This window comes from Pelmatolapia mariae, linkage group LG4 (genome assembly GCF_036321145.2).
Source record: "Pelmatolapia mariae isolate MD_Pm_ZW linkage group LG4, Pm_UMD_F_2, whole genome shotgun sequence".
NCBI classification, from domain to species: domain Eukaryota; kingdom Metazoa; phylum Chordata; class Actinopteri; order Cichliformes; family Cichlidae; genus Pelmatolapia; species Pelmatolapia mariae.
The window spans coordinates 19,795,319-19,813,055 of NC_086230.1; the positions used below are offsets into that span (position 1 = coordinate 19,795,319).

General features: G+C 41.0%; 1 protein-coding gene across 8 annotated transcripts in view; it reads right to left on the minus strand.

Moving 5' to 3' along the window:
• The window catches only part of cep112 (centrosomal protein 112), a 124,647-nt gene that overhangs the window by 72,965 nt on the left and 33,945 nt on the right, over positions 1-17,737 (minus strand). For all 8 annotated transcript variants that reach the window (XR_010093813.1, XM_063471786.1, XM_063471785.1 and 5 more), the window contains 6 exons: positions 16,624-16,767; positions 9,319-9,473; positions 8,900-9,029; positions 8,696-8,788; positions 8,507-8,566; positions 7,243-7,322 (listed from right to left, as the gene is read on the minus strand). Coding sequence is in view for 7 of the 8 variants with exons in the window: in XM_063471786.1 (XP_063327856.1) it covers positions 7,243-7,322; positions 8,507-8,566; positions 8,696-8,788; positions 8,900-9,029; positions 9,319-9,473; positions 16,624-16,767 (662 nt within the window). In the remaining variant the exon portion in view is untranslated. The remainder of the gene's footprint in view (positions 1-7,242; positions 7,323-8,506; positions 8,567-8,695; positions 8,789-8,899; positions 9,030-9,318; positions 9,474-16,623; positions 16,768-17,737) is intronic.

Sequence of the window (17,737 nt, forward strand, 5' to 3'; positions counted from 1 at the left end):
TCCTCTTATCCCTCAATCCTTAAACAGCTGTTTAAAGGGGAGGAAGAGAGGGCGGCAAAGAGAGAAGAGTGTTTGTGTACTAGAGAGGGTGAAGGAGCTTCCGCCATCCAGCCGCCTGGCAGACAGGAGGGGTGCGGGGATGCCGGCATATTCCGGACTCCTCTGACCACACGGTGCCACGTGCCGCCTGTGCGAGTGCGGGAGCACATGGCGGATACACAATGAAGTTACTGTATATAGGCTCACGCATGCAGTTGACACAAAAGCACCCACTGACGTCTGTGCACAAAGACGAAACTCTTAATTGCTTATGCAAATATTCTTTTCATGTAAGCAAGAGCATTTAGGAATTGTATGAGCTGTGATGTGGGTGGAGCAGCACATGGAAAAGACTGACAAACAGACTAGAATGCACGCTTGCATGTGGATGCCGCTGGTCTCTAGCATAAAAAGCCAGAGAGTCAGTGTGAGTGTGTGTTTGTGTGTGTGTGTGAGAGAGAGCCAAGTGCATGTGAGTGCCTCCACATCTGCGTCTGTGAGCTCATCCAAACGGAATGATAACGAATCCACAGACACATCAAAGGGGCTTGGAAAAAAAAAGCGAGAGCACATAAAAAGAGAGAAAATGCAAAACTGAAATATTCAGCGCCCTCTGAAGAAAAAATAAAACAGGCTTGGTTTTCATCTGCATCCCCAGAGAAAGAGAAAGGGAGAGAGAGTGGGAAAAAAAAGAAGACAGAAACAGACACAGAATAAGAGACAGACCACAAATAAGTGAACACAAAAGAGAGATAGCACAAGGGCAAGAAAATATTAAAGGCAGAAAGGCTAGAAAAGAGGGAATAGAAAACAGAGCATCGTCGAGTTGGATGGCTTTAAAGCCAACCTACAGTTCTGGCCCTGTTTATGAGCAGCATTTCACTTTAATAAATTAAACAAAAAAACAGCCACAAACATAAAGAGCACAGCCCTCCGCCTACAGTGGCATCTACACATGTAGTCGTCTGCGTGCCTGCAGGCAACAGTTGCCTCGGTAGCATCTTTAAAGACACGACTGTTGACCTTTATTTTTTTAATTTAAGCCCCAACCTTCTAGCAGTTTGCCCAGCCCCAAAGATTTTGTGGCAAAACGATGAATCAAAGACGCAACAACTCAGTCGAATAATCAAAAAACCAAAAAAAAACAATTCAGAATTAAAGCTTCGCTCAAAGGCAACCGCTTTCTAGTTTTTCTCAGTCAAGCTGAATATGAATTTGTGGAGCAAAAATAAGACACACATCAATTGGCCAGCGGAGATGCTACATTTTGAATATATTTCAGTATTTTCTGATATATCTAAGACCAGATCAGTCACGGAAATACGCGACAATGCAATAACTAAGTAGCTGATTTCCACATCTCGGAGAAGTTGCAAAGGGAATCGCTTTGGAGCGCTTTGCTTGAGAACTAGAAGGATATGACATCTGACATGATGACATTTCAAACTTTCCTGTGAAGTTTATGCTCTCGCATAATCCCCGGAGAAGAAGAAGAAGAAAAAAAAAAAAGACTTTACCTCACACTAGTTAGTGAGTCGTACCTCAAAAACACCTAAACACCAATAAGGAGAGAGAATAATGAATCTGGTGCAACACACACTGGCAGTAGCAGTATCTAGGTGGATAAACATGGTGGGTGGGACGGAACAAAAAGACAAAGAACAATATATGTTTGTCATTGTTCAAACCAGCTCTGGAGCTCGCTCAGTTCCAAGGCGTTAAAGAAAAAGTTGCTCCCTCCAAACAACTTGTCGCTTTAGTGTGGCGCAGACACGCCGAGGGAAGGCTGTTATTTGTGCTCCCTATACATCCGATTCAAACTACAGCAATAAAAAACCAAATGGAGCAATTTTTTAATAAAAGTTTCAGATAAATCCAGGAAAATGTTGTTCTACGTTGGTTTTCCTGTCTCTGCTGTTGGCTTAAAATGCTATTTGGCTTTACGAATTATGCAGACTACAATGGAAATATGCTAAATCAACTAGGCACAAGTCCCTAAAGTGAGACTTACTGTATTTACATATCCCAAACATAATGCAGTGGAAGATGAAGTTGAATGAAACAATGAAAGCCCTGAAGACAATCCGTGCAGTCTGAACCATCAACTATAAGCGAGCCTGCTGGTCTAAATTCAGACTGTCAGTGCAGATTTGGAAGAAAACGAGCTTCGCGTAGAAATGCCAAGCTTGGTTTCGAGTGACGACCGTGAAAGCAGAGAAAACCAATTAAAAATCATTAAAGCAGGATATTAAAATGTCAGAACATTAAGTGATGGGGTGATAAAATATGACAAATAACAGCTGAATAACAAATAACCAGAATTACTGCTCATTTTTATTCATTATCTACTTTACTAATTCAGTATTCAGAAATACTTGTTAGACCGACTCAGTTATATCCTTGCAGTGGTATCTGATCATTACAAGCTTGAATAATAAACATATAAATAAGTATTAAATAAAAAAAAATGTAATGATAATTAACTCAGAGAAACACTGAGATACAAAATCTATTTAAAGGGCAGAATATTCCTTTTGTCAAATCTGTGGTATTGAACTGACGCTTAACCCATTCCCAACTCCCCCTTTCAAAGTAGTTATCATGGGAGGCGATATTGAGCCCCGCTGAAGCTTCTCAATATTCAGGATCCATACCTCCACCTGCTCCTCCTGCACCTGAAGATTAACCGTGCTGCTGGATGGCACTTGCTTGGCTACCTCTGGTCCCTCTCAGGACCCCCACCCTTATTTCCCTCCATCCCTCCTGTCATGGGAGAGGAATGCTGAGAAAGATAAGACCACTTCAAAGACACACCCAGTTGTAGAAAATGTGCACACACACACCAGCATGAAAGAAGGCATTGGATGAATCCTTTATCTTTAAGAGTAGAGGGACATGCATGAGGGACCCTATCTCATGCATGCATATGGGTATGCATGCACAAACGCCGTGAAGGTGAACAATGACACGCAGCCAGAAGGAAACACACGTTATCAGCCAGAGCAACTGTTGCTAAGAGCTGATTAGAGAACAAACAGTGAAAAAAGGCGGTGTTTAAAAAAAAAAAAAATCAACATTAGTAGGGAAGCGATAAACTTTAAACTAGAGATGGATTGTTAAATAAATCAAAGACTGAAACATCATATTAATGATCCCGCGTGTGAAACTGGATAGCCACTCACAGTCAGGTGCTACTTCAGCCACTCCAAAGTGTAAATAATCAGAGAGACAAAACCAAAGTTTGCACCACGCCTTAGTAAAGACGTGGTTTTGTTTAACCCAGCTGGGATACAAGTTCTAGGAAGGACGGCATGAAGGAGAGCATGAAAAATAAAATGATGCCTGCGTCTCAGAAAAGAAATGCCATAATCTACAACCTTTTTCTTTTTCTCTACTCTAAAAATTTGAGTGGTTTTCTATTTTCCCCAAATTGTGATTTGGAGGTCGTTGTTGCAAAGCAGGCAAGCTGTTCCCCAGATGAGCTCCCTCCTCTCTTTACTACCCCATCCACAAACACCACTATCTGTGGTGTATCTCTCCATCTCCATGCTAATGCCCTGTAATGATCTGAGGCACGTTGGGATGAAAGAAAAGGAGAGAAACTTGTTCCCAGCGCAGCTTTGTAGTGCTTTCTGTTGTTGTTGCCATAGTAACACAGACCAGGAACTCAAACTGACACAGCAATGCTTATTTGCATGGCAGGACAAGAAGATAATATTCTTCTTAGATTTTGAATGGGTATCACTTACTTATGCTACATATGAATAATCAGATCCATTAAAAATTGACAATCAGTAGTTGCATCAACTTATTAAGAAAAAAAAAATATCAATTTGTGGATTTGTTTAAATATTTCTTTTTATACAGGCAAAGTTTGCTAATAATAAATCTATGTTCACATAGTCTGCATGGATCATTGTGCATGCATTATACAGATGCATGTATCACAGAGTATCTGAAGGAGGAGGCTTCTTGAGCAGTTCTATTTGTTTAATTTTATCATTCATCCTCCAATCTTCACACACGCACACACTCACACACAAACCTGCGTGCGATCTTGCTTTGACTTTGAAGTTCTGCTGGATCGCCTTTAAAGGCCGTCAGTGTTGCCACGGCAGCAGGCAGGTAGCAGACATCAGGCTGCTCAGTGTGTTCGAGAAAGTGTGTGCGTGTTTGTGTGTGTGTGTGTATGCTGCCTGAGTATTTAATTAGCTAAGAGCCCAACGGGCCACTTGCCGTTTTCAGTGTTTAAACGAGGGAATGACTGGCTCGTTACTGATACTAACAACAAGGATAATTTATGCACAAACGGATCCGTCTGCTGTGTTTAAGGACGTTCTCTGTAGCTGGGCTGACAATGACAAGCAAACAATAAGAAAACAACCATCAGTGTCCCCTTATGATATTTACACCGATATTTACTAAATGCTACAAAAATGTGTTTTCTTGTTGCATCATGGTGACTGAAAGAAAGGAAGAGGAGTAATAACAACCATACAATCTTTTCCTCAAACAGCTACAGTGTTATTGTTAGAGTGTTTGTCTAAGACCACTTTGACCATAGAAGAAGAACCCTGGAATACCTTTGGGTTTCTATTATGCTACAACAAACAGCTAAAAACCACTCGGGGTGAGTGATGGCACTGTGACGAGCTTGGGCCATCTATGGCTGGAACTGGAGCTACAGTTGCTGAATACGCCGAGCCGGCGCTCTGTTTAATTGTGCAGAACATGATCTAGTCTTGCCATAGAAACTATAATCTGCTTGTGGCCAAGTAATATGGCCCTGTATGGGATTAATTACCCAGTGGAATGTACTGACTGGCTCGCTGGTTGGTTTGCTGATTGTCTGCAGTCTGCTGAAGTCGAGCATTTCAACATATGCAGCTCTGGATAGAAGAGAGTGTTGAAGCTAAAGGAGTTAGAGTTGGATGTGGCATTTAGAGTAGATTACATGTTATTTTTGATCCATTCCTTTAATAATATTTTCCTCTACAGTAGGCATTCTGAAACATTGTAGCTACAAGTTTAATTAACAACACTATTTAGGTGTGGCTACATTCCATTTAGGTAAAGCTGTTTCATTGCCCTGCATTTGTGCACCACAATAACTTCTTGAACCACGCAATGTACGTGAGCAATCATTATTGGAAACAGTTAGATCTGCACTTTCCATGCTCAACACAACTGCCTCGAAGCAGGAGCTGCAGCAGTATATCATGCTGAAAACATAGTGAATGTGTTAGCAAAGCGTTGTGTATTTAACAATCAGACAGGCCCAAAGAAACACTGACATTTCTCCCCTTCAGACATCCTTCGCCACCGTTCGATTGCGTGTCCTTAAAAGTTGTCACAGCAGTTGTCTGAATGTGTTGCAGACACATTAATGAAATGCACATGCTTAAGACTCCATATGTCTTTGAGCTTCTTTGTGCAGCTCACGGAAAACTTGATTGTTGTGGATCACTGGGCTCCACAATGTTTGAATATGTACCTTAGACCAAACATACCAACAACATAGCATTATTAATGTTATTAATATTTCTCATCTTATCCTTCATTGAATCCTCATCCTTGCTGGATGCCGTCGCTTAGTCAAATTTTTTGGCACTTTTCCACAGATGCTGGAGAATATGGCTCATCTTGGACATCTTTTTAATACTGTTCACCTTTCATACTTCTATGTAAACTTCTTCTTTTTTTTCCCTTTTTTTTTTTTAAACTTGAGCCACAGTGAGTTTTAGTTTTTACTTTTCTTTCTTAACCACTTTTAATCCAGAGGAAGCACTTAATCCAATGCCTATTTTGTGTCTGCACCAATTTTTTGAACATTTCTAAAGAGATATTAGTGACTGAGGACCAGTCTGGATGGCAGAAAGGGTTGAGGGCGCACATACACATAGGTCTTCCTTCTGGTGACAAAGATGGAGAGAACTAAACAATCCAAAGGTGTATTTACCCTTAACTAGAGTGACACTGACAATGTTCAGTAATCGTATGAGTATGTCTGAGTGAAGCAATCATGTATATAAATGACAGAATATGGTCACTTTAACAGATTTCACAATTGAGCAATGATGGGTATCTCACTGACTTAAAAAGAGCATATTTATTGCAGCTGTGTTACAGGCCACCCTCACTTACTCCTGTGGGAAATATATGGCTTTTTAGTTTATTCAAAACAGCTGTATGCTGCATCTGGAAATGTGACTGATGAGAATCATGAGACTGAATCAAAACAAATTGCTGAATGATGGTAGTAAGCTGAGTGGAGGCTGAGGAAAAGCGCAGAATTAAACAAGAACTGTTGGTGGATTCACCGCACATCATTACTTTGCCATTTTATCAATTGTTGATATCAAATATTGATCAGTGTAGCGTTCATGTTTTTTAAATTTCTTGACTCAATGTGCATCACCCCATAACACTCTTTAATATTAACCAATACCCAGGCTTTTTCTCGTCCATTAAATATCAGCCATATGATTCTGTCAAAGTCCACAGTTTTGTTTATCAGCTTTCATTACTATAGAGACTACTCGGTTTATACAATAGGATTAGATTTGCCAGTTTTCATCAAGTCATCACAAACACCAATCACATGTGAAGCTCTGAGACTTTCAAGGCTCTCAACTCAGTACTAGTTTCAGTTATAAGAAGAGATCAAAGAGAGCGCGCAAGGGTTGACTTGTTAAAGCCAAACTCCGCCTTAAAACAGAATTCATACACGCTGTTTTTATGATCAAAGACTCAAAGTCAGTAGACATAAACAACTCCTTTTAATAAAGTCTGAAGCCACAAAATCGAGGCCCAAATCTGTGATATTAATGACTCTAAAAAAATAAAATAAAAAAATCATGCTTGCTAACATTAGACATGTTGGAAACTTTGCTGCCGGTTTCAGTACAGATAGTGATAATGCACCATGACTCTCCATGTACCTGCCACAACGCCAATGTGACAACGTCAGAATATGACTGGGTTGGTTCGGTATTGTGTTTGTGCCTGAAAATCTGCCTGATCGTCCTTTTACTCCTCATTCTGTTGGATTTTTAAAAGACATCTGATGCTGAAATGCTGATGAAGTATCTTAAACAGACTAAATAATTATCAATGGAGTCTAAAGCATAGACTCAGGATGTAATTACCTATGAAACGTCTTTAATTCAACACAACTCTCTGTTTAGCTTTTTCCCATCATACCTGAGTGCTTCTTCCAGTTTGGCTATCTTCCTTTTAGCCTCTGCCTTTTCCTTCTCTGCCTCGGTTTGAAGTGCCAAAACCTTAGACAGATAGAGAGAGAGAGAGAGAGAGAGAGAGAGAGAGGAAGAGGGAGCGAGGATGAGAGTATAGAAGGAACAGAGAGAGAGGTGCGAGTGAGTGCAAAAGCAGACACCATCAAACATCACTCAAGGAAACTCTTCTGCCTGTGACCTTGTGCATCTGGTCTCGTCTCTTCTATCACCCCATCAAAAGTACCATCTGAGCCCATCCCGCCTGCCTTAGAGGGCCTCTCAATCTGGATCTATGGCAGCCATATGGGACCTTCTCATGTCCAGATACCATACCACAGTCTCCTTCTTGTGTATCCTTTAGCATTCCTCGGGAGCGGAGCGAGGAATCTTTCCAGAGTAAACAAAAAGGAAAATGAACAACGGACTTGTCTGTCTTTCATTCCCCCGTCACCTCGTGAAGCAAAGAAAGAAGAGGAAAAGGTAGGAAAAAAAATACAGGTGGATTACGAGGGCAAAAAAGGAAAGAAACACACACACACACACACACACATACACATACACACACACATACATCAAAAGCAATCCACTGAGGGAAGCTTAATTTAAATCCTCCTTGACCCCAAATAAAGAACACACATGCCTGCTAAGTTTTTGCAGGTGTATCACTCACAGGCAGCCAGATGTGTATGCCAGCCTGCCACCAAGATGTGGCACTTTGAAGATGACCCAGCTGCAGTGTGGGCTTTAAACCTGATCTTTACCTATGAAGTCTGGCCTGGCCTAGTCTGGTCCAGCTCAGATCATTAACAATAGCCTTTGTACTCTATGCTTTATGGCTGCTCTATGTCTTTAAAAAGGGTCTCTCAAAGGAGAGGGGGTAATCAAGCACAGGCCTGGGTACAGAGACAGTGCATACTTCAGACAGACGACCCCCCCCCCCCAAAAAAAAAATGTTTATTTCAATTTGCTTCTAACTTGTTTCTTATTTTTACAACTTAATATTTCTTGTTCTAAATTACCAACTTACCATCCTGCCTTCCTTTGCGCCAGCCTAACATCTACCTGTTAACTGAGGCTTTTAGGATTTTACAAGAGCAGAGAACCATGAGGAACACGAGGCTCCAAGCTTTGATCTCCACTAATCACTTTGTTCAGGGGTGGTTTTGATATAATGACAGGAGGTTACTGAGCTTGGCAGATGGATTTTTCCTTATGGAACAGGAACACACTACCTTTTTCTCACAGCTGATCAGCAGTTCATCTTTTTCCTGCTGAACCTTCATCTCTTGATCCTGAAAGGAAGCAGAGTCGAATTAATAGGTCAGAGAGACCTGCTAATGACAAGCACTTTTAAAGCTCGTATTGTTGCAGTGACGAAAGAGAGGTTTAAGATGAGCATTGCCACCCGAATCATATCATACCCTGACTTGTTGGTGTCTTCGATGTTCACTGTCCTCGAGCTGCTGTTTGATCTGAGCCACAGTTTTCTCTAAATCTGCCATCACCTCAGAGGCCTGCAAAAGAGAGTGGAGAGATTTGCTAAAAGTTCTGTGTTATTAATCAGTCAGCAGCAAAATTTAGCAGGCCGAGGGAGATACATGTGAGTGTGTTGTGGTAATGTGAACCTTAGCAGCGGAGAGAGCGTGCTCATGGTGCAAGTGGCTCAAGTCGGTCTCGTACTTGACTTGGAGCTTCTGCGTGGCCTGCTCATGCTGCTCGCTCAGCTCCTCCTTCTCCTTCTGCAGGATCATAATCCTGTGAAAAGCTAACAGCTTGACTCAGACTTCATGAAAGAGTTTCACACATACAGATTCGTTTCTATTCAAACACCATTTTACTGTCCATCCACTGCACACTAGCAATAGATTACCATAAAGATTTCTTAAGATGTGAAGAAGACATTTAAATTAAATAGCACGTGGCAGTAAAACCTAGTCATGAAAAGCTGGTTAGTGTTGAAAAGCTTTCAATAATAGCACTAGCTACTCTTCTCCTCTTTATCTTTCAATCCACCCCTATTACCACACGCCAAACAGGTTCATACCGTCTGTTGGCCTCCTGGAGTTCAGTGCTGATAGATGCAATGTGGATCTCCAGCTCAGCCTTCTCCTGTGTCACTTTCTGACGCAGCGTGTTGCCCTTCTCCACTTCTGCTGACTGCTGTTTCACCCGGAGCTCGAGCTCTCTCATCGTTTGCTCCTGGACACACAAGTTGTTACTAAATCAAACAGCTTGAACCACCAAGGGCGTCAGCATGGGAAAATGAACATAAGTCAGAGGATCGCATGCTCCACAGAAATCAGGTCACTGATATGAACGTATCGAAGCTAACATGTGGCTAACGGTGCAGCTGACTGATCCTCTCACTTCACTCATTGACAATAAATGATAATTACTCCAAAAATGTGTAATACTATTACATGCTACTAAAATTTGTAGCTGAAAATCCTTCCCTGCTCCACATGGCAAACTTTTAGAAGACCCCTTTGTAAGAGAAAAGACGATAACCTTTACTGTCATTGTAAGCACAAGCATACGACGAGACAAGTCAAAAAAGCTCAGATGCACATGTTTCTAGTCAGCTGTTGTTCCTCTGTTACATTCTGGCTACTTTTTAAACTTAATACCCAAATTGTGACATAAGAATAAACTCATAGTGATACTAGCTGAAAATGTAAAAGTTAATGAATGCTTCCATAATAGCAAACTGCACAGGGCGCATTTTCTTTCTACAATTCCAGTAACAGACAATAATCAGTTGTTAGATGGGTCACTGTGTGAAAATTGCCTGATATTACTGGCAATTTCAAAGTCTAGCCACATCTCTTTCAATTCTTAAGTTGCTGACATTTAACGCTGGTGGCAGTAAAGTGCTGGCACATCAACATAGGGCATAATAAAAAGCCTATAACTTCATCGATTTAAATATCTGAACATGGTGATCCTGCATCAGATCAAATGACTCCAGCATACACAATGACAGCGTTGAGGTATTTCAGTCTCTTTTCCACTGTCAAAAACTTGATCAAGATTCAGATTTTCAAAAGACAATGATCAAAAGTCCAGCCTAAACAGACAGCTTCTTCCTACACTGTATTGATTAAAAAGAACTTCCCTTCCCTGCCTACTGTCCATCAACATGCGCATATGTGTCTTTGTGTGCGTGTATGTACACATGACAGCGTGGAATGCAGTGTAGGCGGGCCGATAAAGGCGATGACGGGGCGCTGATTAAAGACTGAGCGTGCTAGTTGATCTAGATGATGACAGAAGATTGCGATGACTGAAGGTGAAGTGACGGAAAAGGCAGGGAATGGTGCGTTTGAAAAGAGTATGCGAGCTGCGCCCGGCAAGGCTGCTGAGAGAGACCTTTGTCTTTGTGTTAGCAGTGTAGGGCGTTAAGAAAAGGAACAAGGAGTCTGTGTTGTGCTGGGACGCGTGCTGACACTTAGCTTTCTGGCAGGAGATGAGAAGACACGTCTCCATACTGAAGCCTGACTCGGCACACCTGGACCCTCAGTGGGGCCAAAATATGTCCCCTAATTAGGTGTTTTAGAAGGAGAATGACTTTGTGTGAAGTGCAGACTAAACTAGATTATGAGCTACGCTCCTCTTCGAAGATTTTGAAATGATTAAGCCTTTGAAGAGGGGGGAAAACAAAACAAAACATGTAAGCCGTGACAAAAAAAGTCATAAAAAGTGATGGACGACCTTTCACAATATTTGTATCTGAACTACAGCCAGCAACTGGAAGGCAGCCTGTATCATGACTCTTCTCCTGAGGCCACGCATATTGTGGTTCAAATTCTAATAATAGTATTTGGTTAGACTTACAAAAGTCCTCATAAAAACGTCACTATAATACATATATAGAATAAGCAAACACTATTAAAGGAAGAGGATAGAGTAAGGGGGAAATAGTAAGCTTGAGGAATAAGTGTCCAGCAAATGTTTTTTAAAAGGTTTAGTGCCATTTTCAGAAACCAGTTATTCTGTATTTGTCTAAAACAGTGTTACTAATTATATCCTATATATAGGAAAGGCCCATTCAATCAGTGGAATATCAGCAGTGGAGACAATGTGGCTCTGGTACAAATGCATCTCTATCTTTACTTGGTTTGGACGTGCACGGACTACTGTTAAAAGCTTTGCTGGTGCAGATAGCAGCTTGTCTTTATTTTCAAACACCTACTCAGTCACTTCTACCTGTTCTGCCCTGCGCAGAGATAAGAGCCAAAAACAACATCCGAAGTATCTTTTTGTGATCTCTGACAGAAACTCCACAAGGCAGCGGTGGGCAGATGAACAGTCTTTATTTCATTTGTTATTAAGCTGCATCCAGTCTGCTGTATTTGAAGGGAATGAATCATCGACTTGAGGTTGTCCTGGCTTGCTTGTGTTGCGTGTGATGTGAGCAAACTTTTCATATTGTGTCCTGGATATAAACTTAGGATCTACATCTTTTCAGCACAGTGGTGCAGTGGTTTCCAAACACATTAATGTTAGGTTAACTGGTGCCAGGCAGTCAGCCTAGGGTCCATAAAAGGATCTCTGGCTCTCAGGCCAATTTCATGAAGCCTGCTTCTGATTGTTTGGTGTGGCAGTGTTCATCCTGTTCGTCTTTGTACAAAGGTAGCAGATACCGGTCCTCCTGATAGATTAAGGAACTTCTATGACCCTGTCCAGCTACCCTAGAGTAACTGTCTTTCTCCTGGAATTGCCTCCATGCCGGGAGACAGAACTTCCTGGCAATGGCACATACGTGCTATAACAAGCACAGGCCTGGGTACAGAAGATTGAAAGAAGTTGGACTACCACTGTAACCTCCGTATGGTCCAAGCATTGTCTACCTCTAGTATTGGTGGCTGGTGCTCAGGAGGTAGAGCAGGTCATCTACTAACTGGACGGTTGGTGGTTCGATCTCTGGCTGCTACAGTCTGCATGCCAAAGTATCCGAGATATGCTCTTGGGGTTCACCAAGAGCGTTCACTGGCATCGTGAACTCAATTTGGACCATTGTCTTTGATTGTTCGATAGAAAGCACTCAGGTAGGAAAAGCATAGAAAAAAGTGCTTGTATAAATGTGTGACTGATGCATGTTGTATAAAGTGCTGTGAGCACTACAGTTGAGTAGAAAAGCGCTATATAAGAATCAGTCCATTTACCAGCAGTGACACCCACCACAGCCAAATGCACAACTAGGAAAAAAACAGAAAGAAGACAAAAAAATATCAATGGCCTCCTCCTGTAAAAATCATTCCTGTTTTGGGGGGTGCTCCTCTAGTGCACCTGTTGTTAATTTCATCAACACTAAAGCAGCTGAAACTGATTAATAACCCCCTCTGGTTTTTAACTGACCAAATTAACATCCCAGAAGTTTAAGCGACTCAATACTATACTCTGATCAAAAAGTGTTACTCTGATTTCTTTGAGCAGTGTATTTAGTAGAGGAGTAGCACTGACCACAAACAACTACAATGTGATTTGCTGCAGAAAGCACATGTTCAGCATTACTGGAGCTCACTTCTATTTAATGAGGAGTACGGACTGAAAGGAAGATTCATCTGGATATTGACAGACTCAAGAAAGTCAACATGGGGCAAAATGAGGCAAGTCCAGCTCTAAAGGATCAAGCACAGAGACAACAATCGCTGACAAAAAGGTGCTGTACCAACTCACCTGAGATAAAGACTACCTTCAACACATATCCTAAGTGTGTGTGTTTGTGAATTGCTGTGTTTGTGAATAGCCCAATACTACAGGAGGACAGCAGCTGTTACAGTGACAGGGGGCCTTTCCCCCCAATTTCTTGGACCTTGTCTGGGGGGGGTAATCAACCATGAACCATTCAGTATTTGTTGCCTCTTAAATGTGGCCCTGTTGACAGACTAAGGCCAGAGGCAACGTGTGTGTATGGCAACCCATGAACACTGATACTGATAGAAACTGTATTTATGAAACACGTGCATTCAACTGGCCTCTGGTGTTGACGGTCCCAGCTAATGAAATGTGCATAGTCCCACTTAAACCAAAGTCCTTTCATAAGACTTCAAAGAAAGTGCAGCTTTGGGAGGTGTGTACGCATGTGTGCACGCACATCTTCAAGCACAATCACAGCAATGGGTAAGATTTAATACATACTTGGATCAAAGACCTTTTTAAAGATGACAGGCACAAGATATGAGAGTCATTCTTGGCCAGAGGTTAGAGAATGTCTCCTTTCATTTCAGCCACCGAGTGTTGTGGGTCCCTTTTTTTCCCCCCTGATTAGCCATGCGACAGATGTATACATTTAGAAGTAACTGAGGAAAGAGTTTTTAGCAGAAGTAAATCTAGTCGCAGAGAATCCTGTTTGTTCCAGTGAAAGGTGGTGCTGAGCATAGAAAATAATCTGCCTACACTAAGCGTTTGAACACTTGCATCCCCTGCTGCTCTTTAGGATGAATCTCTGAAAGCTGCTCACACTATCTTAAGTATAAGTCGTGATCACAGACAGATGGAACAAACATGTGCATACAAAAATAAATAATAAAAAAAAAGTAAGGGAAAACACGACAAGTCAGGTAGTTAAATTCGATTTACACAAACACTCGCTGGTGTAACTGATGGACACAAAAATGTGACTAAGTTAACCCAGAATAAAATACTAAATATGTTTTGTTTTATATTCTCATCATGTGAGTTTTACACTACTGTGCAAGTCTTGAGCCACTCCTCCTTTCTTTGCATTTTGCTTCCAAGAAGCCTGGTTGCGATGCTCAAACCCATGGCCACACTCTAAAGTCGGTAACTTTTGTGTATTTTCATTTCTTCATTTGAACACAATAACACACTTTAGTTTCCAATAAGTTTATTGATTGGTTTGGAAAGCTTTTATATTTGATTAGACATTTGAGTTTAGGGTTCAGTGGTTTTGATGTTCTTCTTTGGTATTTAGTTTATTAACAAACTAGCCTGTACTGCACGGTTTTTGTGGTTTATGATTGTGTTTTGTTTAGTTACCCCTCGTGTGTCATAGTAATCTGATCTGCCATCATATATACCCTTGTGTGTCATTTCCTGTTTAGGTCAGTTATGTTTGTTTGGGCAGTTGTTTGGTTTGTTAAGTTTGCAGTTCTTTGCCTGAGTTAAGTTTTGTTTCTTTGACCTCTTTTATGAGCTCAACATTTATTACTTTTGTAAATATAATTTTTAGGGTTAAATAAATGGAAACCCTATTTTTCTAATAATTCCTGGGACGACTCCTGCTTTTTCAACTCGGTCCATCACACTGGCCTTTTAAAGTATTTCTTTGGCCTCTGATGCTGATGGTTCCAACTTATGAAATGTGCTTTGTCACTCATTTTCAGTGCAGTCGCTATTCCTGACCCATTTTTGGAGGAATGTTTTTTTTCTGGTTCTTAAAGTCACTTAACACTGACCTACAAATCATTAAAGTATTAAAAAAAAAGCACCTAACTCAATGGATGATCCAGTGTCGCGTCTACACATAACTGACAACTTAGCAAAAGAACAACGGTATCTTTAGGCACTTTATTTACTTGCTGCCAGTCACACCATTTGTTTCCATTTCTTTAGTTAGTGGGGGAAAAAAGAGGAAACTGGACAAGTAGCGGACAAAAGAAGTGTCAGGCCTTAAAAACTGTCCAAAGCAGGTGAACGGTATCTGAAAGTCATGTCAGCCAAGACCTGACAAAGGACCTGAGAGATGTATCTGACCCTTCATCTTATCCATCTACTGTTAACTGAACCTTCATCAAAAGTGGTCTCTGTGAAAGGGTGGCTGACAAAAAGCTATTCTTAAGGAAGGGAGACAGACAGAAATGGCTGAGATTTGCCAAATTCCAAAAAAGTGCCTAAAAATCAATAGTAACAGGTGTTGTGGAGTGATGAAGCCATAAAAATAAATAATAAAATAAATAAAAATCAGTTATAAGTATGTATGGACAAGGTCAGGAGAGAGGTTTTCACAGCCATCTGTAAAACATGGTGTAGATTCTGTATTTCAGCCAGTGGTGTTGGGGATCTTGTCAAATCTGATGTAAATATGAATCAAGAAAAGTACAGTCAGATTTTGATCCATCATACAATATTATATGATTGGCAACAACTTCCTTTTTTTGTTATGACAGTGACACCAAATACACTGCCAATGCAGTAAAAGGATATCTAAATTGAAAAACACCGAGCGGAGCACCATCAGTCACGGACTGCTTTCTCCAGTGCCTAGACCTCAACATTATTGAAGCAGTGTGCAATCATCTTGACAGAGAACAGAAAAGGCAGCCAACATGCAAAAAAGAGCTTTGACTGTCCTTCAAGAAGCCTGGAGAATTATTCCTGAAGACAACTTAAAAAAAATGACAGGAAAGCTGCTTTAGATAGTTCAGGCTGTGGTGAAGAACACAGGTGCTCCACCCAAATATTGTCTTTCAGTCTTGTTAGAATTGCACAAGCTCTGTTTTTGTCCTATATACTGTATATTCATTTATGTTTGCACGTTACAATACATATTTGTGGCTCAGATACAGTGTTGCTTTGCACAACACTGTATCTGTAGATCCACGGGACCACTGGTTAAGTGGGAGTCTTCCAGCACATCTGCTACTTTGGTATGTGCAGCAACACAAGGTCCAACATAAATCAGGGTGTGGAGATTAATAATTCAATGTCAGAAAATCACATCATTGGTCTCAGCAGACACAACATACAGCAGCTGCAACAAAAAACACCAACAGACTGAGCGCTAACACAAAATTTCAAAGAAGCTGCTCCAGAAAATTATTTTTTGTCTGAAGTGTGCAGAGCAATTGATCCTCAACACCTCAAATCTACAGCCAGAGGCAGATGGTGTTGTTTTTCCTTTCATTTAACTTGTAAAAAGATGACTTAAATAAATAAATAAATAAAATGATGATGAAGTCGTCTATATCAATCTGAGCTACTGTAGCATCTTACGCATCTCATGTCAACAGTGTTGTAAAATGTGACACATGCATTTCAGGAATAAAACATGAAATGGTTGCTTAACTATAAAAGTAGAACGAAGATACGAGGCAGTGTCGCACACTTGACTGATGAGCTGCTGTGATCAGACATCCAAGCATGTGTAGTATTGAACTGGGTGTCATTGCATACAGTTTAATAAGAGTAACACAACAACTATGGGTGAGTAACACTCATGTGTTTCATCAACATGCTGTTTGTGCACATAGTACACAGATTAACAGAAAGCCAGAAAAAAACAGCTAACAATATTAGTAAGATTCATCTTAGCTGCTGTATTAATGCAGTAAAGCTGACACATACACACACATCCAGACTCACACATGCCTGTTTCTGTACTCACAGTTGCTTGTGACCGTGCATTATAGTCAGACTCCATCTTAGCCAGTCGGACGTTGGTGTCCTCCAGCAGTTCCTGGATATTCTGTGTATGTTTCTTCTGCAATTCAAACTTCTCCTGCTCCATCTCTGTCACGGCAGCATGCAGCTGCAAGGGCATGAAACATCTACATGTCAGTCACAGATGTTCCTCGCTACGATTCCAGTCATTGATGATCAGTCATCAATGACTGGAATCATTTCTCTTTTAATTTTTAAAAGTATAAAAACACTTTTCAGCAATCAGAGACCACATAATACTTTTTTTTTTTTTAATCAATTCCGTCCATTCTCTGCCGTTTATCCTTTTCAGGGTTGCGGCGGGGTTGTAGCGTATCCCAGCTGTCTTTGGGCGAGAGGCAGGTTACAACCTGGACAGATAACCAGTCTGTCTAACCAATTTATTATATTAAAAACACTCGATGAAGGACTTGTTGAAGGACTTGTGGACTGATGAAGAAATCTCATATGTCACAGTCAAAAGCAGCATCAAAGGGGCTTTTAGCTTCAGACTTCCACCAGACCTTCATGCCATACTTTCTTTGTTTATAAAGTACATAGTGACTGAAACTTTTGGGCTTCTGGGTAACAGTTACAAAATGACATTTACGTCACACCTTGTAATGTTACATAGATACACTCAACAGCCACTTTATTAGGTACACCTTGCTAATAATGAGTTGGCCCCACCTTTGCCTTCAGAACTGCTTTGATTCTTAATGGCATAGATTCAACAAAGTGCTGAAAACACTACTCAGATTTTGGTCCATGCTGATATGATAGCATCACACAGTTGCTGAAGATTTATCCGTAATGGGAATCCCACTGTCATTTTCCAGTTACACCACTACCGGCAGCTTGAAATATTAATAATACAAGTATGGCCATTTTCCTTTGAGCTCTGGCATCATGTATGCGTGGGAAAAGTAGATCAACAGTTTCTGAAATACTCAGATCAGCCCTGGCACCGTCTGGCACCAACAACCATGCTGTTTAAAGTCACTTAAATCACCTTTCCTCCCCATTATGATGCTCAGTTTGAACTCAGCAGGCTGTCTTGACCATGTCTATGATGGACC